Source organism: Sander vitreus, chromosome 5 (assembly GCF_031162955.1).
Source record: "Sander vitreus isolate 19-12246 chromosome 5, sanVit1, whole genome shotgun sequence".
NCBI classification, from domain to species: domain Eukaryota; kingdom Metazoa; phylum Chordata; class Actinopteri; order Perciformes; family Percidae; genus Sander; species Sander vitreus.
The window spans coordinates 24,992,521-25,011,894 of NC_135859.1; the positions used below are offsets into that span (position 1 = coordinate 24,992,521).

At 38.3% G+C, this 19,374-nt stretch overlaps 1 protein-coding gene across 1 annotated transcript; it reads left to right on the top strand.

Moving 5' to 3' along the window:
* Positions 1–2,682: 2,682 nt before the first annotated feature.
* Positions 2,683–15,727, top strand: mccc2 (methylcrotonyl-CoA carboxylase subunit 2). Its single transcript, XM_078251214.1, has 17 exons — positions 2,683–2,893; positions 4,270–4,336; positions 5,272–5,356; positions 5,589–5,690; positions 5,979–6,106; positions 6,520–6,632; positions 7,546–7,659; positions 7,966–8,030; positions 8,559–8,658; positions 8,759–8,854; positions 9,892–9,964; positions 10,080–10,156; positions 11,901–11,967; positions 12,410–12,566; positions 13,319–13,433; positions 14,975–15,060; positions 15,249–15,727. Exons 1-17 carry the CDS (start codon positions 2,762–2,764, stop codon positions 15,364–15,366), a joined length of 1,695 nt encoding a protein of 564 aa, XP_078107340.1. The 5' UTR covers positions 2,683–2,761; the 3' UTR covers positions 15,367–15,727.
* The last annotated feature ends 3,647 nt before the right edge of the window (positions 15,728–19,374 follow it).

Below are 19,374 nucleotides of genomic sequence, written 5' to 3' on the forward strand. Positions count from 1 at the left end.
AATGACTTCTTTGAGCTGTAAAAATGAGCATCATTATCCCTTTTCACAAAGGGAAGGATGAGAGATTTCAGCTCAGCTTGTATAAATACAGGGGAGGAATCAGTCGCTGTGTATGTAGGCCTATGTGTGTGTGTGTGTGTGTGTGTGTGTGTGTGTGTGTAGTATGGGGGAGAGGGAAGAAGCAGCTTTTCTGTGCACAGTTCAAACCAAACAGCAATTAAGGCAGGTTTTATTAAATAAATGTAATAAGTCCGTACAGTAAAATGTGCACATTGCCTCTTGATTTATTCATTTGAAATGGGGTTAAAGGTGTACTTTATTGATTTTATATTGTACTCCCATACATTTGGGGTACTTGCAAGAGACTGAGATTTCCTGACTTTAAATTAGTATGTGTCAAGCTCCAAGCAAAGCCGGATCCCACATTTCCCATAATGCAAGTAGGTAGCGTCATTCATTAGACCCTTCCTTCTTGCCCATGTCTTTCAGACTCCACACCCCCTGTTTATAACACATGCTTGAGCAGTTAACTCTGATGACATTGTCAGGGTTATTCCCCAGACTTTAGAAAGCTCCCTCCAGAGTTGTAGCTACGCTCCATGATGAGTAAACTGACCTTCATATGTAAAACTGATGAAGTGTCCCTTTAAATTGAATTAATCTTACTGTAAGACTTAGACTGGACATTGTTTAAAATTCTTCCAGTTCTGTAGTGCTGCTTGTCTAAACATAACCAGCACTAAAGGTACTGCTCTTAAATCAAAACACTTCCTAAAATATGATAAAAAACAAAAGAAAATAATTACAAATGTGACCAAACAGTCAAGCACCACCTTTCAATGTATTAATACACAGTGCAACGAACACATTTCAGTCAGTACCAAAAAGGTATTTAGGTTTAATACCCGCCCTTACTCAAGACATGAGCGACGATAACCTGTGCAGTGGAATATGTATCAGTTCTAGCTGCAAATCAAGGAAGCTTTGACATGTCTGTATGCTGTACAAAATTGACTAATAAAATACTATAATAAAAACAACAATTAGTACATGCTGGCATAATGTTTTAAAGTGACCTAGTGGCTTGACCATTTGGATTGTCAACTAATTTAATGAGCAAATGACCCTGTTCTTCCTTTCTTTTTCATCCACCCCATGTGTACGTTTCCTTCACTCCATTTCCAGTCGACAAAATATGTTATTTGTTAATATATATATATATTTTTTTAAACTTTTAAGAGGCTTTTCATGCCTCTACATCTATTCTGTCACTTCACCACTGCGGCAGTGAGAAGGGTTCAAGGCTCACGGCAAAGTAGAGAGAGCTGGATGAGTGAGAGGGTTTAAGTTCGCACAGAGAGTGGAGGATTGTATATTTCCTAAGAAAACAGGAGCAGCCATTTGAGTGGAGGTCATCAACATTTCTATGCATGCCGACAGAATAGGTGGAAGCGTTGGAGGAGAAAGGCCTCTTAAAACTAAATGAACTAAAAGCTCTTGGTTTGAATGCTCTTCAGCCTGTACTCTGCCAAATGTACTCTAGCTCGAATAAAGCACTTGGGTCAGAAGAGATGTTATTTTTTTTAAGCTTTTAGGCTAACACTGATTCCCACTTAAAACCACCTTTAGTCACCATTTCTAAACGAGACAAGGCCTTTTCTCTGCACCCGTTTCAGTATCATGTTACAGTCCAATAGAAATGTTCTTTAGACTTTTTGAGACACATGTTTTTTTTAAATGTATGGCTTCATACTGATGCCCAAAGCTTTCATCTAAGATGGGTAAAAAAAAAGAAACTTAGATGAATTCCTCTGCTTTCAAATCAAGATATCAAGATTTTTTTTTCATTTTCTAGATTTTTTTTTGTGGAGATGTGGTGTTGCCAAGGCAAAGAATGTGTATTTATATATATATATAGAGATGTGGTGTTGCCAAGGCAAAGAATGTGTATGTGTATTTTTATATATATATATATAGATAGCTCACACACACACACACACACACACACACACACACACACACACACACACACACACACACACACACACACACACACAAACTATGCACTGATTTGGGGGGTTTAATGCTTGTAAAATCCACATGATGGCAGTATGGATCTGTCTAATCTCTTTTTCTCTCACTTGGCATCTTGGTTTGAAGCTTAATTTGAATCATAAAACACTGCAATTTTCAGTTTTAATGCTTTAAAACCTCACGTTTTAATTGATCATTGGAGTTATAATTGATGAATTGCTAATGTGAGAAACCACATTTTGCATAGATGAATTCATTTTTATTTTTTATTTTTTTTACATTTTTTGAACAGGGCATGGAGGATGTACACTACACGGAAGATGTAGACTACATAAGAACTAAGTCTTATTGTTGACTATGGGAATAGTGTGTGGAAAAAATCAAATGAATTAATTAAAAATCTTAATTCAATGTCCACATACAAGCTTTTTTGGAACTTTCAGCCATACGTTACTACCTAATTCATAGGATGCAGTTGAAAGCTACAGAAAAAGCTTGTAAATGCACCTTGAGTTAAGATTATTATGTCAAAGATTTACATTGAAGATTACTGATAAAAGAGTAGCATATGTTGAGCACATACTGTAAACTGTATATAAAACACATGTCGACAGTTTGCATAGCAGCAGGTGGCGATATGGAGCTTTACTCCTACTAACCCTAACCACAGAAGAAGATTTAACTGCTAGGTTAAACATTGCACGTTTAGATAGACGTGAGCATCAAAATGCTTCTACAGACGGTCAGACCGTGGTTGCTTCGCTGCAGGAGTATACCTTTGGCTTGCACACGGTCTTACTACGGCGACAAAGTAGCTCGACTCGGGTCTCAGCCGGATAAACAGTCTTCTGAATTTCAGGTAGGTTAGCCTGTTGCTAACGTCAGCTATTACTCACTGCTAATGTCAACGTTAGCTAACTGTTTAACTACACAACTGACAGACAGATTGAAAACCACGTTTATGTCAGCTAATGTTGTCAAGCATAAAGAATGGAGTTTATTCAGTTCCTAAATCACGCAGAGGCTAATTCTAGCTAGTTTACTGGATACAAGAGGTCAACTTCAACACCTTGAGCTGTCATTTTTATGTCAGCCAAGGTCTAATGTTAAGCATCATCATCATACGTTTACCTGACAGCTGCATTTCTACTATTTCTACACCATTCTTCAAGCCTTTAAACAGTTAAAATCAGCCTTCAGCTCCACGTGTCATGACAGGTTCGTAAGTGAAACTCAGTCCTGGTCGAGTAGAATAGTCCTGCTCGGTTTACTGGAGTGAAATTGTAATTTTCTTGTATGCGTCCTAGCCCCATTTTGTGGCTCTCAAGTAATCATCATTTTCCCAGTTGAAACTGTTCATACCTGGGATTGTATACAGTGCATCCCAGGTGGAGGTGTTGATTGCTAGAGTGGCAACCAGCAGAGCTGTGGTACTCAGTGACCAGAGTTAAGAACCTCTGGCTCAGGGTATATACAGTATAACTGATGAGTTACAAAACATGAAATGCATCAACGTGCAAAATCTACCATAAACATTTGTTGTTCAACTGTAACCTCTAAAACTGACCAGTTACAATAGGCACCAGCATTACTTAGCACTTAAACATAATATAACAAATACAGAAACGTATCAGGCCAAGGTAGGAGAAAAGCCAAATAGGATTTACTTTAAAAATAAATGTTTGTAGGTTTTAATGTTTAAGAGTGTTGAAGTTATAATTGACTAATTCTAATCATAAGACGCATTAGTGTAATTACTGGTACATAGTGTCCACATCCAGTAACCAACAACCAATTCATCTTTACTGATGCAACACCAAAAGATGTCACTTGATGGCACCACACACACATTTTCTTTATATTTCCAGCTAATACCAATGTAAACATGTCTATTTTTTTATCGTGTCCCACATTAAATCAGTGTTAATACAGCTATGTTCTTGACATTTTTCATTTCCTCTTGACAAATACAGTTTTAATGGTAGTAAACTTCGCTATTGCAGATGATCTAAGAGCTGACTTTAACAATGTAATTAGTGCCATAATCATTACTTGTCTTCTTTTCTAATTGGGAAATGTCATGACGTTCGTCCACTTATACGATGATTGGGTGTTATTGCAAGCTAAAGGGTGTTCTCAGTTAACAGTCATTAGGTGCTATGTCTGCCACAATCTGTAGAAATCCTACAACATGACAAACTAAACTAATGTCTATATACTCTTCTTGTTTTTCAGGAGAATTATGAGCGAATGCAAGTGCTTGTTGATGAACTGAAAAGCCGGACAGAGAAGGTTAAATTGGGTAGGTGTGAGCACATGACGGATACACACTTTGCCAAACTTAAATTCATCACTGTGTTTTCATTCCAGTGAGTTAGTTTCCAAGTTCAGGCCATCTGGGTGATGAAAGTTTTGACAAAACACCTTTACTTACCCTTATCTGTTCTAATAAAAATCCCTATAAAAGGGATAACAACTCTAAGCTCTCACACTGTTTGCAAACATTGCCAGTCACACTTTTATTTACAGTCAATATTTCAGTGCTAGTACTCCTCTAACTTTGAGTAGAATACTGTGTATAACTATAACTGTTTTAATGTGTAGGGTGTATATAGGTTTGTGGTTTGGGTTAGGATCTACATAGTCTATATTCACGACGTTCCACTTCCTGGATTGCTCCGGTGCCGCAGGAAATTCCGCCAGATGCGTGTCTGTTTGCCGATGTCCGTTTGCTTCCGCTTTCTTTGGGTTGGAATTTTAAACTCTGGTGGATTTATGAGGACTGTGGTCAACTGCTCCTCAGATTTCTGCATGGTAAATTGAGACAGCTAGCTAGACTATCTGTCCAATCTGAGTTTTCTCTCGCACGACTACAACAACTTTTGAACATACACGTTCCACCAAAACAAGTTCCTTCCCGAGGCTATTTTGCAGTGGATCTGTGCGGAGCTTAGCGCCGCCTATGACGATTGTGATTGGTTATAGAAATGCCAATGATGGTGATTGGTTTAAAGAAATGCCAATCAACAGAGCACATTTTTCTCCCATCCCGGAATGCTGTGTGGACTAGCCAGACCCTCCTCCACAGCGCTGTGGAGGAAGGTCTGGCAAAGCGAGACTAGGATCCACACTTAAATAAATCAACAACTAAACTAAGTTAAACTAAATCAACACTGGACTATCCAAAGTGTTGCCAACTTGTTTGTTAACATTCTGTTTATTTTTTTCTTAATCCAGGTGGGGGAGAAAAAGCCAGAAGACTTCATACTTCTCGTGGGAAACTCCTGCCTAGGGAGCGTATAGACAGACTGCTGGATCCAGGGTATAGTATCATCTACTTCCATCTTTGACTCAAAATTGATTGCTGACTCATACCCAGTAGACCAGATGCAAAAGATTTGTAGTGCTCAGGTTTGATGTCATTACACAAACCAAGACCCCAGTAGTTCTAATGTCTGATGCTGTACACACTTCCCTACATCTCAAGTGTAAAATTGTTATTTTAAATTGCAAGCATGTATGACATGTTTCTTTTTAATTTGGTTTTCTTGCAGGACCCCTTTTTTGGAATTCTCTCAGTTTGCAGCATATGAATTGTATGGAAAAGAGGAAGTCCCTGCAGGCGGTATCCTTACTGGGATTGGGCGGGTTTCAGGGTAAGCACCATGAATAAGCAGATATTTCTGCTAAAAACGGACTACAAAATAAAATAGGATTTTAAGCCACTGTCTGTGCCTTTTTTAAATGCAGATTAAACATCCTTCACTAGATGCAGAATATTCAAATTGTAAAGTCTCTGATAATTACATGGGGTGTTAATTTAATCTTTGTCACTTGTAATTAGCTTTTTGGTTAATTTCCAAAATGAGATTTCCCTTGAGTACTTCAGGTGCACCACAGATTTCAATGTTGTTGTTTTTTTTTGTTTTTTTTATTTCTCATAGGGTGGAATGTGTTATTGTTGCAAATGATGCCACTGTCAAAGGCGGAACATACTTTCCAATTACAGTGAAGAAACACCTTCGGGCACAGGAAATAGCTCAGCAGAACCACTTGCCATGCATTTATTTGGGTGAGTTTTTCTATATTCAAAAGAGTTTGGTAAATCAACAAACCTTTATTTACAAAATGGCAGAGGGGGGAAATATACGTTCACTAGCAGAATTCGAACATATAAATATGAAAGTCATTCTGGAGAAAAACTGAAATATTGTATATCAGTAACTTTATAAAATGAGCATACTAGAAGTTGTATTTCTACTGTGATTTATTCAGTAACTTGATCAGCCTGGTCTCCTCTGCAGTTGTTCCAAAGTCAAAGGGCCCTGTGTCCGTGTAGACTTGGGACATCCCAGAAGTCCCTCTTTAAGGCTATTTAGGCTTTCTCATATAAGGAAGACTGAGTGTCTGTAATATAGCCAGAGGCCAGATTTGAATAATAATCGCTGAGTTCACTAACTATTCTGATGTTCTTTACTCCTTTAGTGGATTCGGGAGGGGCCAATCTTCCCAGGCAGGCTGACGTCTTTCCAGACAGAGATCACTTTGGACGTATTTTTTACAACCAGGCCAGGCTATCTTCAGAGGGAATAGCACAGGTGATGCTTATGTTTGGTTGATAACATTTTATTTCACAAATGTATCATATAAAACACTTGGAGCAGCTGAGACTTTACCATGACTTCATAGTTTGTTGTCCACCTTTGGTCACCATCTTTTACTGTAGCCTATTGTTGTTATCTTGGATAGTACATTTGTTTTATTTGAAATAACTTCACGTTAATACATGGATCAGTTCTTAGGAGCGTACAGGGTTGTCTGAAAAATTATATCAAAGAGGAAACGGATTCATCTGGTTATTGACTGTTGAAGAATAGACATCCTTGTGTTTAAAAACAAAACAAAACAAAAATAAGTCAGTTTGTGTGAGAGCTGATAAATGTGATGGGTGCTGTAGAGCAGCCAGGTGTTGCCCTCACATCTCTCCAGAAGACCCAGGGGTTATAAACATAGCTAAATATGTTCTTACAACTTCAACAAACTGAATGGCTATTAATTCTTGCTAATATTGTCTCTCCAAACGATTCAAATCATATATTATTCAAGGCTTTTCCTTCTGTGGCATCTGTTCTTGTTTCCTTAAGGTTTTTTTCCCCAAGTCCTATTAAGTATTACTGCCTGCCACATTTACCACTAGATTGCTCTATTACAAATTTACGAGTCCAGTTGCCAGTGCCTAATACATTGTTGTTAATCGCATTGACAATTCAGTTCTTTATTGAAAAGGGCCTAGAAGGACAGTGCCATAAAAAAGGATAAAATCAAACACTGAATCTGACTTTCTACTGGTACAATCAAGTGTGAAGCTAAAAACTTACTTGAAGCCAAGTTGTCCTTGAGCTTGTATTACACTGTCATAGAAATCAGCCATTCATTTCATAGCAGAGCTTTCGTGGCTTGGCTATCTTGGATGCCTGTTGTTAGTATTAGACTTGTTCTTGATTCTTTCAGATTGCTGTTGTGATGGGCTCCTGTACTGCTGGAGGAGCTTATGTGCCTGCCATGGCAGACGAGAGCATTATTGTGCGGAAGCAAGGAACCATTTTCCTTGGAGGCCCTCCACTGGTAGGACATATTTTTGTTGTTAGATTATATAAGACTAGGATGAAAGTTGGAGTATCAAGTTGGCCGATAATCCTGTTAGTTGATTGGTGCCTCAAATACCATAAATAGGTTTTACCAACAATTTACCAATTCAGCACAATAAATAACTTACTAATGGCATATACTTTTTGTTGTATTAATTTCATTCAAGCTGTACAGTAAATAGCGATCAGGTAGCAGACACTACTTCATGGTGAAAACTACTTCACTCATATTGTGTTAGTTGTTTTTGTTTGTTTGAAAGTCTCTGTGCGTTTGTATTTACAGGTCAAAGCTGCCACTGGGGAAGAAGTTTCTGCAGAGGACCTTGGTGGTGCTGATCTTCACTGCAAGTATGCAATTTTAGAGATGTGTTGTTCATCAACTGAAACATCATTAAGATGTTGTCCATAGGAATACTGGGACTGCACCCTAAAATAGATCAACATTCTTGACAAAACAGGACAAACAATGTGGTACAAATATTTTCCGGTGGTGCCATTTACAAGCTGGGTTTACACAGAGAGAGTACGTTGTTCTCCACAAGAATTGAGAATTGTGTAATGTCCGCAGATCACATGTAGATGCAAGACAATTGGAAAGGTCAAAATGTTTTTGACATGAGAAGACTCAGCTGCGTCAAAATGTTCATTTAAATACATTTGTGGTATGGAGTCAGTGTGCAAGCGTTACTCTTTTCATTTCATCTTTTTTTCACTCATTTTTATGACGCAACAAAATAGTCAGAAAATGTCGGTGGTCCACATTTACAGATTTAAATGAAACGCATCACGCACTCTTACCAGTGCTATCATTTTTTTAAGTAATGATTTATGTGCTGTAGTAATGTCACAGTGATTGATTTGTTGCTTATTTTACAGAAAATCTGGTGTGACAGACCACTATGCGTTAGATGATAACCACGCACTCCATTTAGCAAGAAAGACAGTGAGAAACCTCAACTACAGAAAAAATATTGAGGTCAGTCCTATGATGACAATCATTAACAATTACCTTTTATTGTCTAGCACGTTAAGCTGTCTGTGCTTTCTGTTAAAGTGGAGTCTGTTATATTTTTCAGGTCACCACAGAACCTACTGAAGCCCCTCTCTACCCTGCAGATGAACTCTATGGCATAGTTGGGGGTAATTTGAAACGCAACTTTGATGTCCGAGAGGTATTTGTCCAGTTTCCTATACATTGTCTCAAAGGGGCAAGAAAAATAAGTTAAAGGCTGTACTTAAAATGATCATCAATCACTTTGTTTTTTTGCTCTCTCTGGCAGGGCTTGCCAGATGTTCTCATTTGGTTCAAAGCCTGTGCCTTTGATTCTTGATGTAGACCCAGGAGCTAGAATTTCTGCTAACTCTAGAGATGTCAAACTGTACTACTGTAGTGTAGAACAGTATTGATAGTCCATTTAGGATACAAGATCAAGTGACTGCTCCCTCTTTACAGGAGTTTGTCAACTGTAATAGGCTTTTCAACACAGGGCACCCTTAAATCACTTACATTAAAATTGTTTATTGTATGAGTTTCTTTTTTTTAAAGTATCAGTCTGGTGATTTTATATGTAATTTGTCTACCAATTTCTAACAACCAAGACCAACAATGAATTGATCCTACTAACAAGTGTCATCTGTGTAGCCAAACCCTGATTTAGCTTCCTCTGTGCCATAGAGCTCCATTTTTGTCCAAAAGCTATTGCAAACAAATCAATGAGCAACACTGTTGCGCTGGGTAACGTGTTCCTTCGTTACCATGAGCATGGGCATTGTAGTTTATTGAATTGATTGAACATACACTATCATGCTGTTGTAAATACTCACTATCACCATATCCATGGCTGAAAATAGTCCCACATAAATACACCTTACCACTCACTCACTCCTGTTTGAGTAACGTTGCTAAAAACTACAGTGCCCAGCTGTTTTATTAAATTACTTAGCCTTTAAAAAAAAAGAAACTATATACAGTATTTGTGGTTTAAAAGAAAAAGTTACATCTTCAATAGGACTGAATGGACTTGTTGACAATAACAAAAATATAGAATATCACCAGTCTTACCCTGTAACATGTAATTACATGTGAGTTGTTTAAAACAAGCAACATTGTAAACTTGTAATGTAAGTCTCATCCATTTTCTGTCACTGGTCCTGTATTTGACTTAGCATTATTGACTTTAACAACTCTTCTCTATACATTTGATTGCAGGTCATCGCCAGGATCGTAGATGGCAGTAAATTTGATGAGTTCAAGGCTTTCTATGGAGACACACTTGTTACAGGTATATGAAATGACATTCTTTTCTATTTCTACAACCCAGAGAATTATGTTTTTTTTTTTTTTTTTAATGGAATCTACCAACCTTAACATTTGACTCTCAATATATACCTGTTCAGGATTTTCAAGAATATTTGGTTACCCTGTCGGAATCATTGGCAACAACGGAGTCTTGTTTTCAGAGTCTGCGAAAAAGGTAAATAAATATCCTTTGAACCGAAAACGCTAATGGTGAATGTTTTCAAAAGAATAAATGTGGATTTTTCAAAACGTTACTCGTGGTACAGTTCCGATCCTATGATATTATAAATAAACGTGTGTACGTAAAAAGTGTACCAAGCTACGCCTCTTGATTAAGTTACATTTTCAAAGGAGTTAGCATTGTACCTGCAATGTGTTTCTCTAAATGTCAAGGTCTTTAACTTAATACTGAAGCACTTCAGATAGTATTCTCCACAGAGTATGCTGCTTACAACACTGACTAGCAAAATTTCTCTCTTGAAGGAGCTTTAGTCTTCGTAGGTGGTTTGTACTGACCTTTCAAGATCAAGTCGCAGAGTTTCTCTTGTACAATAAGGCACTCAAATTGCACTTGTCTGGGCCATCTCAAGAGTACTCTGATGAATGGCATTGTAATAACATAGCATTTAGAAACAATGAACAAGGGACAATCATAATTTTCATTTAATATAATTCGCTTAATTTGCAAGCCAGTCTGCCGTGAACAGCTGAACTTTACACAGGCTTTGGAAAGATGAGGAGCTGAATTTGTGATTATAGACTAATATATTTTTCAAAGACCTTTTTGAATTAGATTACAAGCTTGACCTGGAAAAAAAAAAAAAAAAAAAGGTTTCTTTGACTCATTTTTCTGTGAGGTCTCAATATAACAGTATGAGCATTATCTCATCAGTGTAATTGCAGTTGAAAGGGACTGACACAGTGCTACAGACAGACAGATGTGGAACAGATGTGCTCAGAGAGCATATCCAGGAAAAATCAATACTGCACCTGCATTTCGAGATGCATTTTTGAGACACGCTGTCATCACTTAAGATGTGCCCGGGCTTCTGTTATGCTAACTGTTAAATTGTTAAAAGCTTTTCCCCAGGTGTTTGTGAAAGGGAGAGGTAACAGAGAAAAGATTAGATTCCTGTTGTTGTGCACACATTTAGGAGCAGCAAACTGATGGATCATTTTTCACCAACTGACAGTTTCTTATAAGCAGCTGTCTTTCACGCTGTCTCCAACTTCTGTTTACACTTTGCAAGGCAAGGCAGGATGCTTCACTGAAAGAAAGCCAGCGGAGGTAGCTGCCACAATAAAGAAAACACCTGAGTAATTCACCAATACAAATAAGATGGAAATTAGGTGTCTCTGCACAGTGCACTTTTGTGCTTGTTTTGCTGTTCAATAGCTCCTGGTAGCTCTTTGTTGTTAAGTGTATTTTTCTGGTAAGGCTGAAGGCCATTCAGCTCCTTCATATTCAAAGCAAAATCTACGTCTAAGTACAAAGCCAGTGTGAAGCCAGATGACCTCTCTCCTAAGTTGATACATTTCTGATCTTGGCTCAGATGAAGATGATGATGATGATGATGATAAAGGTGAGGCCAAATGTTCAAAGGACACACACTTCAGGACAGCTTCCTGTGTCAGCACAAACTCCAGATGTGATTCAGACAGTATATGTAAATGCGTATAGCAACAGCCCAGGCACTAGACTAGTACGTCAGGCAGTTCAGTATGTACACTTGTGTGCTTTAAATATATATTCTGTTCTGTTGGCGCAGGTTATATTGCCAAGAAAAATGCATCATTATCATCCTCATCATTTTATTTAAAGGTCATGATAATACATGTCTGTGTTTTTGTCCTCAAGCTGTTTTTCTGTTGCAGTGGGAATATACTAGATACACTGAATATTTTTGATTCATTTTCAGGGAACGCATTTCATCGAATTGTGCTGCCAACGAAACATTCCACTTATTTTTCTCCAAAACATAACAGGTCAGTGGAAACTCTTAATATCTGAGGTTTGGGGATTATTGACATCTGAGTTTTTATTTTCTCTTTCTATTACTCCATCACTTGAATTCAGAGTGAAAACAATAACGAAGGGTATTTATTAGGATTTAGGTACTTGAATAACTCAAAATGTTTGTTAGTAGTTATATATGTTAGTGTTTTATTTAGATCTTAGGCACCTAATGAACCCTGTATTTAATACAAGCTTGTAGTCGCACACTGCAAAATGATATTTGATCAAAGTGAAAATATCACAGTTTACATAATCAGATATGACATGATGTACATTTTATTTCACAGTATGCTCTCAGTTTACCTGTTTACCATTGATTGTTTATTTGTAACACACCTGTCCCTTGAGATGAAAACGCACAAAGTCATTCCAGTTTGTATTTGCAATCTCTCCTCTGCATCTTTATTTTAGGCTTCATGGTGGGTAGAGAGTATGAAGCAGGAGGAATTGCCAAGGATGGAGCTAAGATGGTAACTGCAGTTGCCTGTGCAAATGTACCCAAGATTACTGTTATCATTGGCGGCTCCTATGGTGCAGGAAACTATGGCATGTGCGGCAGAGCATACAGGTAAGTTAATGTAAAATAAAATCCACAGCACCGGTAGCATTACAAATGAACAAAATAGAAGACTGGCCAAGACCTACAGTATTACATAAATATGAAGATCACTAGCTGCATCTGAATTGTTAGTGCATCATTTAAATGTACAACATGTACTGTGCGTGCTGTTCAATATGTGTAATAATATGCATCAGATGCACTTAGATTTTTATTTTTAAGTGGCCTCTTCTTGACACCCAACACCTGTAAAATAGTTGTTGTGTTGTATACACACTCATACCTTTCATTGTAATATACTGTAGTAACATTTGCATATATTCTGTAAATAGACACAAGCTATTGTCTGATTGGATTAAATTAAACTCTTCTCATCTGTGTCTCACTTAGCTTTTTCTCCTTTTTATGTTATCAATTTAGATACATTTAGAAAACAAATGGCAAGCATTATCTTGTAAAATTTAAATAAGCACAGATGATTTAGAATATTGGAGAATGTTTGCTAGTGGCAGACATTTTGGTTAGATTTTTGTGAATTATTTAGTATTCCCTAAGTGGTACTTTTTCTGGCCGAAGCGCTCATAAAAGATGTTTTGCTGTAGTTGTCATCAGACTATCAGACTATTACTAGAGTAAGAGATCTTCATTAACGCAGGTTTCTGTTTTTTTTTGTTATTAGTTGCTTGTCTGTGATTTAGCTGACTATTCTGGCTCTGCAAATAACAAACAAATTTGAAAATTGCTTTTTTTTCTTCTCACAGCCCTCGATTCCTGTACATGTGGCCAAATTCCCGAATCTCTGTAATGGGGGGTGAACAGGCAGCCACTGTCCTGGCCACCATCACCAAGGATCAGAGGGCACGTGAGGGAAAAGAGGTAAAGATTCATATTAATCATCCAGTCAATGCTTCACTGGAAAGGTTAAATTAGCTTTTGAGGATTTGCTGCCAAAAAACGTAAACATATATGAAGATACTTTTCTTGCAGTAATGGTTTAACAAGGCTGTATAGAAGGATCAAATTATATCAGCCTTAAGTGTTACTGTGATGACTTATCCTGAATAGTGCAGTCATCAAGTGGCTGTAATTAAATTGTGTCAGGTATGATGTTATGGGTGTATTAAGAGTGCTTTAATAGCTTCAGAATGTCATGTCACATCAGTGCCCTGATGGCAAGCGTTTCCATCAGTGATGTTTAAGATGGTTAACAATATATGGCATTTAAAAGGAAACTAATCATCAGTTCCCTTTTTAATTTATAAATTGAAATGTAGTCTCTCTTTTTACCATCTTTATTCTACTTGTATTCACAGTTAAAATCTAAAGAACAAGTTATACTTTTGGAGATATAACCAGCAGTAACATGCAAAAAAAACAAAACAAAGGCTTGGCTTGGCAAATACAGCAGCAAGACAGTGTTGGCCCACACCTCTCTCACCCATGTATTTAGATTAGGAGACGGTGGACAAGGAGGAAAGTAATAAATTCAACCTCAGTCTTGCTCAAGGTCTTTGCCAACTGACATCCAAACACACAGAATTGACCCATGATCCCTTTTAGCTACCATGAACCACAAGCTAATACATAGTAGCTTTATAGGATGGGCATGCTTAGCTCGTCGCCCAAAATCACATTTGATTGGATACATTTATGTATACAACCCATAGTTCAAGATGAGTCGAGGGATTTTGATTTTAAAAATGCTCAAAAATGAAAATTTGTGACCTATATTTGCCATATAACAAGAGACAACTGAATGACTGACAGGGACACAGGGTTAGATTAATGTGTCTAACCTACATACAGTGTTACCTCAGTTGCTAGTTTATTTAGTCAACCTAGCTAAAACGGTTACAGTCTGTAATGCATCAAAACTTCATGATGATTATACTGTACATACAGTAGTCTATATCGGCAACGTTTCATTTCCAGGATTGTTCAGCTGCTGCTGGAAATTCAGCAGGATGTCCGTCACCTTCGGCTTTCTTTGTGTTGGCATTCTAAATGGTTTATGAGGACTATTGTTAACTGCTCCTCAGATCTCTGCAGGGTCTATCAAGCTAGCTAGACTATCTGTCCAATCTGAGTTTTCTGTTGCACGACTAATACAACCTTGAACTGAACGTACACATGTTCCACCAAAACAAGTTCCTTCCCGAGGCTATTTTGCGGTGGCACCGTCATTGAGTCCGCCCAAGACGATTGTGATTGGTTTAAAGAAATGGCAATAAACCAGAGCACGTTTTTCTCCCGTCCCGGAATGCTGTGTGGACTAGCCAGACCCTCCTCCGCAGTGCTGTGGAGGAAAGTCTGGCAATGCAAGACTATACTGTACATGACTGTTAACATTTTTCCTGCCGTTGAGTTTCGCAGACCTACAGCACCAATTATTTTTTGTTTTAACAATTTATTCACAGTTCACAGCAGAGCAGGAGGCCGCCATGAAGAAACCAATAGTGCAGCGGTTTGAAGAGGAAGGCAGTCCATACTTCTCTAGTGCTAGGTGAGCTTTGCTCATGATACATCATTCTGTGTGTGTGATAAACTGATTCACCGAATGTACAGTAAGCAACATCTTGATTTCTGTATTAAAGTAATTGATGAAAGACCTGCACAAGTATTACAAGACGCATCGGATAAGTGAGGTGCATTGCGCAATCTAATGTGGTGCTTTTTTTTTTTTTTATACAGACTGTGGGATGATGGGATTATTGATCCTGCTGATACTCGTCTGGTTTTGGGACTGAGCCTCAGTGCAGCACTGAATGCACCAACGAAGAAGACACGTTTTGGAGTGTTCAGGATGTAATGCTTATTTAGCTTGAACAGGTGAAGACTTAGCTGTTAGAGTTGGACATGTGCAGTACTTAAACTAGTCTGTGTAGTTTTACTTGTGAGGTGTCACCAGATTATAAACAACACAAACAAAAAAAAAAGATGAATCACTTATGTAGAATCACACTACTTGGGATCAGTGGGGACGTGATTGGATGATGTGCTGCTGTTGTGGGATATTTCCACTAATAAGGTGTGCCTTAACTGTTACTTTTCCAGTGTAAATGCAAACTGTACTTCACTGTATTCTTATCCTCTTTTCCCTCATACTTTGATTGGGTTTTTTTAAACTAAATACTGTAAATGATGAATTATAAAAATGTGAAAACATACAAGTTGCTATTTTTTTATTCAGGACCATTACTTCTACTCAGTACCTGCAGTACCTGATATAGGAATATCAGAGAAAAACAACATTCATAAGGGGGCACTGTTTAGCTATAAATGTCTGACTGGCCACAGTCTAGAGGGTTGGTAGAAGCACACTCAACCTTTTTCAAGATAAATGCCTTTGTTATAACAGTGGTGTTCTGGTATTGACAGGAGCTGTTTTGAGGAAAACCAAGCTGAAGATGTCTAAGCTCAGTGCAATTATCTTTGTATGCCCACTTAAGCTCTTATCCGTTGGTGCTAGTTTATTGTTCCTTCTGAGCCAGCCGTCTATTTGCTTTTCATGTTAATAATTGTGCAAATATTGTGTTATAGCAGGCGGCAATAGGATGTAGTCTTATAGTTCGCAGAGGGTACTGTGTACTGAAGCTGAGCCACCGAGGAGGAGTGCTTAACTTTACCAGCTGGCCACCCTGTCCTTTCCTCCCTCTTTTCCATTTTGTCAATTTATCTCTTTAACTGAACATGCTGCACACAGTTGGTATGTCCACATATTGGTATGGACCATCTGAGTTTACTTTAGCAATAAGTTACGTTCTTTCTCCATAGGACTTTAAGTGGCCAAGGATTAGGTACAGCAGTAGATTTGAATGTCAGCCAGCTGGTTAAAATGCTCAACTTGAAGCCCTTCATGCTCATCTGTGTATGATTGTTTGGCTGGTACACTGAGGCTGTGGAGAGCCTCACCTTAGGGAGAGCGAAAATAACTTGGGCCATGGTGTGTGTGTGTGTGTGTGTGTGTGCCACCCACACATCCTCCACCACCTCCTACCACCAATTTTTTAAAACTGGTTCGCTGGTTATGCTTCATTTTCTTCCACCAAATGTCACTGTGGGATAATTACCAAACATGAACCGGTTTTAAAAGTTTAGGTTTTATTGAAGGAAGAAAAACTTTCCAGAAATGTTCTAATGACTCAGAAAAGTATTGTCTCATGCCTGTTTTCACAGTATGTAATAAAAGACACAGACTACGTAAATGTAGTATAATCAATCGGGTATTTATAAGAATGTATGATTTCCCTCTAGATTTATGACCTAACCTTTCTCTCTGACCGTGACTGCTCTTAACTGCGGTAATTATCAATCGCTGGGTGGCTTCCAGGTCTCTTAACAGAAGGACGAGGTTGTCCTTTTGTCTTGTCAGAATATCTGGCAAGCTTTCGATTTGCTGTCGAGCATTTTGGCTTTGAGGTTGTACAACACTTCACAACCTAGAGGATGACAGCCTTCCCCAGCATACAGGCGATCAGGACAGTTTGCCAGACAGATGCTTTTATAAACCGCTATGTGCAGCCAGTGTGTTCAAAATTAAATGTCTTGGGACCAAAACCCTAAATTTCACATTCAACAGGGTCAAGCGTCAAACCTGGCACTAACCTTTAGAGGACCACAATACTTTTCCTCTTACAAATCCATGTTGTGTCAATGTTGTATCAGTGCTATACATCTTTAAAGTTTCACTGCATTATAGGGATAAATATTGTCTTCAGCAAGAAGGACATGCCAAACTGTTTTTTTTTTTCTTCTTTTTTTTTCAGTCAGACACAATGGAGCTGTATTCTAGCTGAGCGGATTATTGCATATGCTCGCCATACATGATGGGTTGCTATGCTAACTTTGAAAAAAACTTCAAAGTAAAGGTTTGAGTGCTGCCAGCCATATGCCAGTTATCAACAATATTACAGAGTCACAGCAAAGAGTATTTTCTCAGGTATTCTTGCTGTATCGTTTCATATCCTAATCAAAGTGACAGGAATGTAGTGCTCCACACATCTTACAGGTCCTTTCAGAATCCACCTAATTTCTTCTTGATCACAAAATGTACTTTCCGTAATATTTTTTGATTTTTAAATTGGACTACACTTGATGGGATGGGAATTAATAACTGTCTGAAATGGTGTCAACTCTGTACTCTTCCAGTTAGGACAAACAACAAAATACAAACTCTAGGTCTTAAGTATGATTCTTTCGGACCTTCCTGTGGAGGAGGGCAAGATCTTAAAGTATCAACATATTCCTGTCACTCTGCAAAGCATGTTGCTTTTGTGAGGCTCATTGCGACCGTATACGGTTCATACATTCATTGAAATACAGAGATTATGTTAATTCATAGCATGCTATTCTGTAGTCAGTAGTTGCAGCCATAGTGATGATTGGTAGACTTAACTGTGAACAAATTTACCCCCCAAAACAAGTGTGTTGGGTTGGATTGAGGTCAGCAAAAGATTTGTCACAAAGTGAAATTCAGCATAGTTATCATTCTCAACCTCCTAGAAATCGGTCTTTAGTTCAGTATGAACAATTTAATGATTCTTTTATGACAAATAAATTATACCCAACCTGATTCAGGAGCTCATTCACTCTCTTGACAGATCTGTTTGGACAGCTATGACTCATGTTGAAATCACCCCACAGCCTAAAAATAATCATGACTGAGGAGTTGAGTCAGTCTTAATGTCCAGCTCCTGCAGGGAAATGGATTTTTGTCTGATGCCGAAAATGTTCTTCTTCTCCCAATGAGTCTGCAATCACTGCTGAACATGAGAGAGATGCTTCAAATGAATATGTCAAAGTCCAGGAGATAACTGATTTGCCAAGATTGGTTTTCAATTTGAATAAAACACTAACAAAAATGCAATCATTTTGATACCCTCTGATTTTCACTTCAGTGCATCTATGTTAATGTCATTTTTGGACATGGAACAGTCAACATTTAGTTTAGTTACCATTGGGTGCAAACTCGACTTGAATATTTGATAAAGGTGACAAATATACAAACAATTGACTATAAATCATTGTTTTAACTCCAAATAAGGGCATATTTTAAAAGAAAAATGTTCAATATGTTATAGTGTAGTGAAATTAGGCTACTCAAAATGTGGGGTCAGTTCAACTGTTATTAAACAGTAACAGAAATCCAAGTCCAACTATCTAAGAATGAATTTGGAAGTGCTGGTGCGGTATAAAAAGTATTGCACCAATCACAGATACAGGATCATAGGTAACATAATGAAAATACAAAGACACAGCTTACTGATTGAAACGTAATAATTGATAGAAATCCTCTAAACAAAAGTTTTGTTGCAAAGGCAATACGCTGCAATGCAGAAGAAGCTGCAAATTCAATAAGATAAACAGTCGTATTTCTCAGGACACAGATGAGTCCAGAGGGGCTGCACAGGATCAGACCAGGTCAGATGCTTTTTACTCCCCCCCCCCACCCCCAACTTTCTATCCCGGCTCCTGGGTGAAGATGCAGTCTCCGGGGTGAAGCTGCCGCCTCTGTACTCCCCCACTCGGCCCTGTGTGCTGTGTGGTGGCCCGGACACCGAAGTGACGAGCCTTGTGGTGCAATGTAGGCTACGTCTACACCGTCCCCAGACTGACAGGGCCGGAGGTCCAATGAAATAAGTCGACATATTGAGGTTGTCAAATCAAAGCCAAAGGGAGGCGCTGTCCCGTCGTCGTCTGAATTACGTCATGCACAAACAGCTGGTCGTTGGCAAAAATCTGAAAAAATGTAGACCAGCACAGCGACTGAGAACTGCACCCGGGCTGTAGCCCTCCACTAAATATTTTGCTTTTAACA

Excerpts from the sequence above, each read along its gene's own strand:
- mccc2 (XM_078251214.1), top strand. The coding sequence starts at position 2,762 with ATGCTTCTACAGACGGTCAGACCGTGGTTGCTTCGCTGCAGGAGTATA. Across the intron at positions 6,107-6,519 it reads CTTGCCATGCATTTATTTGG|TGGATTCGGGAGGGGCCAAT; the intron begins GTGAGTTTTTCT and ends TTACTCCTTTAG. Across the intron at positions 8,031-8,558 it reads GGTGCTGATCTTCACTGCAA|AAAATCTGGTGTGACAGACC; the intron begins GTATGCAATTTT and ends CTTATTTTACAG.